This window comes from Boleophthalmus pectinirostris, unplaced genomic scaffold, assembly GCF_026225935.1.
Source record: "Boleophthalmus pectinirostris isolate CB_2022bp ecotype Guang Dong unplaced genomic scaffold, ASM2622593v1 HiC_scaffold_19, whole genome shotgun sequence".
In the NCBI taxonomy this organism is placed as follows: domain Eukaryota; kingdom Metazoa; phylum Chordata; class Actinopteri; order Gobiiformes; family Gobiidae; genus Boleophthalmus; species Boleophthalmus pectinirostris.
In genome coordinates, this window is record NW_026571140.1 from 5,272,392 (window position 1) to 5,281,962 (window position 9,571).

Genomic DNA, 9,571 nt, shown 5'->3' on the forward strand with positions numbered 1-9,571 from the left:
CTGGGACAAATCACTGGTTTTGAATACATCTGCCAGGACAGGGGACACAGGGCTCAAAACTGGGACTGTCCCCGGTAAACAGGGACGTCTGGTCAGCCTTGTAATATCATCAGTCTCAGAAAACACAACTTGTTTAACTTGTGTCAAACTAAATAAACAGGGGTGCGTTTTTCATTTGTACACCGGAAGCAGAAGGTGCGTCGCGGCCTCTGATTGGCTCACAGTGGAGCATGGCATTTGAATGAGAGGGGCTCGGCTCTTGTAGCTGACATTAGCATTTTAGCTCAGAAAGAGCGCAGATCTTTTTTAGTAGTTATAATCCTACAGTTTGATGATGGATTATTAAACCCTGGATACGTTGCTCGCAGACTTACAAAATGACATGATTGTAAAATAATCAACAGCGTGTAAAAGGTAAGATAAGACGTGGCTAACCCTAATGTCAATGCTAACCCACCGGTAAATATAAAATAATCATTAATATCATAAAAATACTTCGGTCGCTATATTGGTGTGTGTTTAACCCTTTGATTCACTATTTTAACTTCGTGTTTTGTTTTTTTATTAATATAGAGCACGCAAAGTGTGATTAAAGCACCTTATAGGTTATGAGAGTCAAATGGACAGTTTCAGCCACTGTAAAAATAATATCTTAAATACTTAAATAACGTAACTGAAACATGACACTGCTTGTATTTTTTGTCTTTTTGCCCTAACTATAACTACATATCTTTTGATAAGCTTAACGTGATGACCTTTCACTAATGACCTTTGATCCTTCAGGACAATAATATGTGACCAATACGGGCAAGGCACCTCAAAATCATAAAATCGACAACAATAACACAAACAACAATGGTCGTTTAACAATGCAATATAGAAATACTTCAGTAACTAGGAGAAACGCTCAATTTATGCCAGCTGAAGTTAGGAAACTAAAACATTCTCTTGTTTTATCTCATCATTTATTGTCTTATTGTGTGCTCTAGTGCTGCCAACAAAGACCTGGACAAACTGTAGATAGTTCAGAATCAAGGTGCAATACGAGCCCTCAGATGCCCTTTCAGAACTAGTGTTATTGTTATGAAGAAGAGACTGTCATGGAAGAAAGTCAAAGAGAGACTGACATGTAGTTTGGTTCTGTCCTTGCCCAAAGTCTGGCTGACACACAGACATCAGAGCCTCACAGCTACAGCCTACCTGGAACAGACACGGGTATAACACAAGACGAGCCTCCTACGCTCCCTTTACTTTGCCTAAACCAAGAACTAATGCACTGAAAAGACTTTTATATACAGGGCCATTTCTCCGTGGAATAAGGTGCCTCAAGAAATGACGCTGATACACAGTCATCTTGCTTTTAAAAAAAACATCTCAAGAAATCAATGCTAACCAAACTGTGATTACCTGATGTATGTATGTGTTTTCTGTTTATTCCCCTCATGACAGAAGTTGCTGTTATGTATTGATAATTATGTGATTTACTGTTAATGTATGGTCAGTGTATTTTTAATTTTATGATGAGAGTGGACCCCAGGAAGATTAGTCTGTACAATTGCAGAGAATAATGGGGATCGTTAAATCAACAAATAAACAAACAAACAAACAAAAATGTATGACCTGCAAAGATATTGTAGTGTTGTCATGATACTAAAATTTCTCTTTAACTCTAACTCTATTTGGATACAAAGGAATAGACCTGATGCTCAATACTGATTCCAAGATGATAGTAAAAAAAAAAATCTCTGTGGTTTTATGCTTGTTCTGATACAAAAACATTCTAAAGCTATTAATTTTTGTCCTGCGAAGGTCACTTTTTTAGTATTGATACTAATATATAAATATATTGAAATTAGTATCTAGTTCTGATACTTGTTTTAGTATCAGTCTGATTTTGCGAAACTTTTGACGACCTTAAGAGTTTGTTTTATATCCAATCCAATAAACACTCAGATTTAATCATCATACTAGTCTTAAAACAATAAAACCAGTCAAATGAAATAAGAGCAAAAAACACAAATTAGCAATAAATAAAACCAATAAAATAAATGTAAAAATAAATAAAAGACACAGAGGACCACGCAACTCAGGCGGTGTTAAAAGTGAGAGAATAAAAGTGGGTCTTAAGACGACACTTAAAACTCTCCACTGTGGGGGCTGTTGGGACGTGGTGGAGCAGAGTGTTCCAGAGTTTAGGGTCGGTCACAGAGAACGCCCCGTCCCCCTTGGTTTTAAGTCTGGTTTTAGGCACCACCAGCTGGAGCTCAACGTTCGCGCTGGGATGTAAATTTGGAGGAGGTCCATTCAAAGCTTTAAAAACAAACAATAAAATCTTAAAATCAATTCTGAAATTAACAAGAAGACAATGCAAAGACGCAAGAATTAGAATGCAGAGTTTTTGGACGAACTGTAGTCAAACTGTATTCGGAAAAGTACATTTTGTGAGATTCCAGAATAAAGTGTGTAACAGTAGTCCAATCGTGATGAAATAAAAGCGTGCACAATAAGTTTAAAAGATAAAATGAAAAGGTTTGACTTTGGATAACAGCCGCAAATGATAAAACGTTGATTTAAAACACCATTGATCTGTTTGTCAAATTTAAAGTCACTGTCTAAGGTGATGCCAAGGCTGGTGACTGTGGGACACACATATCTCCAAAGTGTTTGTAAATAGTGATAAAGTCATTGCGGTAATGATTTTGTGGTAAAGATTTCATGGCAGCTGTCCTGTTTTTCCAGATAAATATAAGAGTGGAGTATCTGTTTGATGTGCTTGTACTAGTAGTAGTATCAGCATTACTTGTATATTTATTTCTGATAGATGTTACTTATAGTTGTCATATAAGCGATTCTTCTGATGTTGCGTTTATTTGTGCATAGGTGGGGTTCCTCTGTGGCTCTGGTCGGTGATCAGGATGCAGCAGAAGAGGAACATTCAGATCATAGAATGGGAGGATCTGGACAAGAGGAAGTTTTACTCTTTTGGCGTCTTTATGACCATGACCATTCGCGCCGCCGTCTACCCCGCCACGCTCATCCGCACGCGCTTACAGGTAAACAGGATAACAACTTATATGATTTTCTTAATGACAAAGAAACAAAGTTTTAAGATAACCAGATAAAAATATACTTTTACATGTAATAATTTTTTTGAAGTATAGATTGAATGGACTAAATTACTTATTTTTGCTTCTAAAATTATCAAGTTTTAACACAGATATGGTGACTTCACTTATATTTTTTATGGTGTCATCATGACATTTTGTTTTGATATGGTGACTTCACATTGCATTTTTTATGGTGTCATCATGACTTTTTGTGTCTAATGGCTGTGGTTTGAGCACAAAATCAAGATTTCTGGATGATTAAGTACTGTATGTAATGTAATGTTACACACCCAGTAATGTTACACACCCAGTAGGGCTATTGTTGTCAAAAGAAGTTCGTTGACTTAAAGACATGCCCTATGTTTGTGAAAGGGCTGTAATGATGATGATGATGATGATGATGATGTAATAAATTTCTCATATTATATACTGTATATTATATAGTTTTCAATGGTACGATATTTATTTCAATATTTTGTGGAGGCTTACAAAATTGTGAATATACTACTTTTTCCTTTTAAAATGCCTTTGGTTATGCCACAATACAAACAATACAGACTTCTAAGTGCTTATAATAGTTATTTCTTCATGTTTTCAACACTGTCAAGGAGAAAAGAATCATGGGCAATGTAGTTCCCTGAGTTCCCTCTCTTTTTAATTTAGAAACACTTGTAATTCGATATATTGTGAGATTATATTATTGTGAGACTTTCAACAATACAATATCACAATATTTCAGTTATTGTTGCATCCTTAGTTTGTGATACTGGCAAAAGCTCTCAAAATGATTGAGATGTTGAGCAAAAACTATACAAGGAACTCATAAACAGCATATTCTTCTTCTGAAAAGGCAGATGAAACTGTCCAGTCACTTCCAAAACTCTGGTAAAGTCATTCCATATGTTCTACTTTCTGGTATTGCACAGATATAAATATGTTGAGTATTGGCTGAATTACTTTTGCTTCTAAAATTATTAAATCATATTATTTTTTCTTCTATTACCTATCTTACCTTTATCTCCAGGTGCAGAGGGGCCGTTCCCTGTACAATGGCACTTTTGATGCATTCGTGAAAATCGTGAGGAGGGAGGGAGTGCGGGGCTTGTACCGCGGCTTCATGGTCAACACTTTCACGCTGATCTCAGGTCAGGCGTACATCACGACCTACGAGGTGGTCCGCAAGTACGTCTCTCTGTACTCTGACGACAACACGCTCAAGTCTCTGGTGGCGGGCGGCTCGGCGTCTTTGGTGGCCCAGAGCATCACGGTGCCCATAGATGTGGTGTCGCAGCAGCTGATGATGCAGGGGCAGGGGGAGCACCTGTCGCGTTTTAAGGTCCCTGCCCCCCCGGACACTGAGAGGAGTAAGAGGGTCTTCGGCCAGACCAGGAACATTATGAGACAGATCTTTGTGGCGGATGGTCTGCGGGGGTTTTACAGGGGATATGTGGCGTCTTTACTCACCTACATCCCCAACAGTGCGGTGTGGTGGCCTTTTTACCATTTTTATGCCGGTAAGTGAATGTGACATTTTTTATTATTTGTAAAGGTCTATCATTTTTTATGTAAAGCAGGGCAGATTTGTAATGCAGGTGTTTTGACAGTGTTTATGGTTCATAATATGTCTCAAATGATTGTACCTATTCACATAAAGTAAAACTGACATGTTTCATATGTATCAACAGTAGGGGTGTAACAATATCCAAGTCTCACAATATGATATTGTCACGGTATGAACCTCATATTTATTGCGATATCTTGGGAAAACTCACAATATGGTGGGGAAGCTCACGATTAGAGATGTAACGATCTCCAAATCTCTCTGTACGATATTTTCACGATTATACATCTCACAGTACAGTATTTATTGCGATATTTTGTGGAGCAAACAGAACTGTTAATATGCTTCTTTTTCCTCTTAAAATGCCTTGAAAAGACTTAAAAGTGCTTAGAACTGTTATTTCTCCTTGTAGTCTGCACTGAATGGAGCAAAGGATCATGGTCTATGTAGTTCCCTCTGTCTTTTTTTAGCTACTGCTGCACCATAACTCTTAGTTTAAGCAAAGGGACTTGTAATTCAATATATTTTGATGGTCCACGATATTATTGTGAGATATCACGATATTTCGATTATTGTTACATCCTTGTTCAACAAAATAACTAGGTGTGACAAAAATTACTATTAATTATTTCCTTTTGCTCTCCATCTGAAATTATGTATTTATTCATGTTACGTACTATAACATAATGTTATATAATAATACCTGAATATATAATATATAATAAAGAATATATTTTTTAAAAATCTTATCTATCTTTGAAAACTATTTACCCACATGGATTTCTACAGAAATGCACTGTCATGACTGTTTATTGTTTTTTATGTAATATTGTGAGAGACTTATGCTGACAAAATGTATTTAGTTTGTGTAGATTAAGTATAACATACAGTATGTGTGCTGTTGTGTACAGAGCAGTTGTCTAGATTGGCGCCCTCTGACTGCCCTCACCTGCTGCTGCAGGCTGTGGCTGGACCTCTGGCTGCTGCCACTGCCTCCACCGTCACCAACCCCATGGATGTGGTCCGAGCGAGAGTACAGGTGATGACAAATGGAGATGCGTTTGTTTTAAATGCAATATTTTAACAGTTTTAATATGTTCTATAAGGTGACCTTTGAGGATTTTAAAATGTATTATTAGTTTTAAGAGGTAGGATTGGGTACTCTACTCTGTTAACAATATAAGGCTCACAATACAGGTACCTAACAATATTTATTTCCAACTGCTTTAATCATTATATTAAACCATAAACCAAAAAATAATAGACTTTAAAATTCAGCTTCCAGCCCTATCAGAAGGGAATAGGCTTAATAATGTGATTTGACAGTGCTTTGTGTTGTGTCTGTCGTTCAGGTTGAAGGCCGGAGCTCTGTGGTGGACACGTTCAAACAGCTGATCTCAGAGGAGGGTGTCTGGGGCCTGACTAAAGGACTGTCTGCTCGGATCCTCTCCTCTGCTCCCACAGCCATAGTCATGGTGGTGGGCTATGAGACCCTTAAGAAGCTGAGTCTGCGTCCGGAGCTGGTGGACTCCAGACACTGGTAACACACACGGGGGACCATATATGGACCACACACTGCTGTTTCACCACGCACTGAAACAGAACTGGAACAGGACTGGAACTGGGAACAAAGCCAAACTCCTACTGATTACCTCTGTACATGTGAGCTGTATTCTGAGATTCAACAGAGCTAAACAGTACTAGATTACCATCGGTTCTGGAAGTAAAAAAAAAACAACCAACATCACATTTCTAAAAGACCATTTTTCACCTTGTCTGATTAATATTTTTATAATAGGTTGGCTTTACGTGATCTAAACAGCCTATCCCTGGGATTACAGAATTATGAGATAAAATCTGTGCTGTGGCCTTTGCAATTTAAAAAAAAAAATTTAAGAAATTATCTTAAAAATGGCGTCAATAAATTGAAAAAAAAACATGTAAGTGAAACCCATGAATAGTTTAAAATGAAGGTGGAAACAAATTAACTAAATTTTTTTCACTATAGCTTCAAAATGTGATCTCATGATTGTTGTTGGTTGAAAGAACTTTATTTACTTTATTAAATTAATCTGTAACAAAAATGAAAAGGTTCAACATGGGCTTTCTGTTATATTTCCATTTTCTTAAGTTTTCTTAAGTTACATTAAAGTGATAATATGCAACTTTCTGGAGATCTGAAAGTCACGATTCCACGAAAATAGAAAATTAAAACCATACTTCAGAACAGTCATTATGAATATGGATATGTTTTATGCCATACTATGGATTATTATCGCCACGGGAAACGAGCAGGATAAGGCATGAGTCAGGTTTGTAGTAAGCATCAGTGCAATAAATTCGACCATAATGTAAAATTTGCTTTTACGTTGTTATATTTTATGATCACGTGTTGCACTGTAGCTTTTTTTAAATGAGCAAGATAAACAGTAAATTTTTATTCCAGAACTAGAAGTGCTTCTGTGCTCACCTTAAAGCTCCGTGTGTATGTGCATGTGCTGTGAAAACATTCTCCGACGGGGGCAGGGAGATACTGTTTTTGTGTTTGGATCATGTGGTGATCTGTTCCTCACCTGTGGATTTAAGATGCTCCTGCCTTCCATCTGAAATCTAAATATTATTAAATTATTATGAATGCAAATGACATTCTGCAAAATGTAAAAATAAAATGCTATATTATTTTGATAAACTAACACTGGACTGTCACCCTAGCATTTGTGACCAAGAATTTTAGTTAGATGGAGTGAAGATAAGTAACTTTTTTTGGAATTCTCAGTCTTATAAAATGTAAAGGGCATATTGATAGGTTTTCACGTTTTTCTAATTCTGACTGACTCATATTTAGCTTAGTTTTAAACCAGGTAAGTGGAAAAAACTTGAAGAAAAGGAAGTAGTGCTGAATTCATAAACAGAATCTCTCTACCATTGTCATCAACACAGAACATAGGCTCTATTCACGCTTACCTGAAGACGTTTGGAAACATGCGGATGACGACTTCTGGTGTAGTTCCACTGGGCATGTGATAAAACCAGGGATTCTGCAGCAGCGTCTTCACAACCTGCCAAAGCTTTTCATGGGGAACAGGACTTTAAACGTAGCTTCCATGTCACTTACAGGCAGCTGGTTTAGGGTGATCAAAACCTGGGACACCCCCGGTTTTGGGCCGTTGGTAATAATAAAATAGTAAAACGAGTGCGTAATTAAGGAAAACTGTTCTGCACTCGGCCCACTGATGGCTTACTGTATATGTGAGTCAGTATAGTCACATTTTCTTTGTGTTTTGGTCATTTTTAAGCAGCTTTTCTGTATTTTACCTAAACAAATGACAATGTATGCCTCTCTTTACTGTTGGCAAGGATCAGATTGGTCAAAAATAGGGATATCCTGGGATATTTCTTTATAAAACTGGGACAAATCAGAGGTTTTGTATAAATCTGCTGGGACAGGGGAGACAGAGTTGAAAACTGGCACTGTCCCGGGTAAATAGAGACATCTGGTCATCCTAAGTTGGTTGTAACTGTTGATCTGCCGAACATAAAGTAGAACGCTACAAAGACCTTTTTTTTTTCTTTTTAATTAAGTTGGACAAATTATAATCCACAAATGAATAGGCAGTTTATAAAAGAAAAAAAAAGAATACAATAACATCTAGATGAAGAAAACTGGGCCATTTTCTCAGTTCTCCCAGATTGGCTACCAGAGAGCCCGTCGGAAATCATCATCCGAATGTTTCCAAACGTGTCCTGGGTTTGTGACGTAAGCGTGAAGATCTTATTGTATCCAAAATACAAACACAATTTGTGATGGATTAAACATTGATTAAAAATACATTAATAATGTATAAACTTCACCATTAATGAAAACCAAAACCAAAACATATATTTAATTAAAAAAATCTACAAAATGGCAATTTCTTTAAAAATCTAATGATGTTCACTGTTTTGATGAAAAAATTACTCTAACCTGTCACATGCACTTTAAAAATACCAGAATAGTTCTACCACTATAATTATCACATAATATATGTTCAGATTTATTCTGTTTGGATCTTTTATGCATTGTCTTCACTAAAACAGGTTCTAAAGCGCTACAGAAGCCATATGTGAGGAAATAGCCCTCACTTCATAACTGCAGTTCACTCTTTTGACCACTAGATGGCTCTACAGAACGCACTTTAAGCAGTTTAGGGAGCTGCTGTCAGAAAGGGTCTATGTCATAAATTGAAAACTGGATAAATTATTAGAAGATTTTGTTTCTAGCATTTGTTGGAAAAGCATACAGCAAAACTCTTAAGTATATATGTGTTCTGAATAATTGTGTACATGTACTTTTTGAGTATTTAATTTGTACTTATATAAATTATTTTCTGCTGAAACTGTGACTGCTGTCCTCATTGTCCCAGACATGTAAACCACTGAACTATTGCGTTAAATTAAATCATTTTGTTTGTGATGCATAACTTTCTCATATTAATGCCATTATTTATTTATCAACCAAATAAGCCTCCATTTTGAAAGTCATTCATTGTCTTTTTTTTATTGTAATATTAGTGACAGTACAAACAATAAAAGACATTAGACATTTTGGCTTTCCTTTTTTTTTTTTCCATTCCTTGTCTTCTCGATGACTGTATTTCTTCTCTTGTATTCACCAAACAGCTCTGCTTTTTGTACTATATTGTATATTTACTTTGAGGTACATATTTATAGATGTCAGAGTGTTTCATTCTGACATTAAGCATTAGAATTGTTGCTCTTTCCACTAGTCTGTCATAAATCAGAACTTATTTTTGTTCAATTCAAACGTGTATCTGTTAGTCATGTTCACCTTAACCACACTGCCCTACAAAGGCACAACACCGTAACATCATGTTTGGTCAAAAACGAGTTCATGTCATTTTGT

The 9,571-nt window shown here is 36.4% G+C and overlaps 1 protein-coding gene across 1 annotated transcript; it reads left to right on the forward strand.

The window, feature by feature from the left end:
• Nucleotides 1-237: 237 nt before the first annotated feature.
• LOC110153569 (solute carrier family 25 member 44-like) lies at nucleotides 238-9,255 on the forward strand. The gene is made up of 5 exons (XM_020917476.2): nucleotides 238-414; nucleotides 2,881-3,053; nucleotides 4,132-4,621; nucleotides 5,580-5,707; nucleotides 6,021-9,255. The coding sequence occupies exons 2-5, from the start codon at nucleotides 2,916-2,918 to the stop codon at nucleotides 6,210-6,212; spliced, it is 948 nt and encodes a 315-aa protein (XP_020773135.1). The 5' UTR covers nucleotides 238-414; nucleotides 2,881-2,915; the 3' UTR covers nucleotides 6,213-9,255.
• The last annotated feature ends 316 nt before the right edge of the window (nucleotides 9,256-9,571 follow it).

What these genes read in the sequence shown, in the direction of transcription:
- LOC110153569 (XM_020917476.2), top strand. Translation starts at nt 2,916, where the DNA reads ATGCAGCAGAAGAGGAACATTCAGATCATAGAATGGGAGGATCTGGAC. An exon ending in TCATCCGCACGCGCTTACAG is followed by an intron (nt 3,054 to 4,131) that starts GTAAACAGGATA and finishes CTTTATCTCCAG; the next exon opens with GTGCAGAGGGGCCGTTCCCT. An exon ending in TGGTCCGAGCGAGAGTACAG is followed by an intron (nt 5,708 to 6,020) that starts GTGATGACAAAT and finishes TCTGTCGTTCAG; the next exon opens with GTTGAAGGCCGGAGCTCTGT.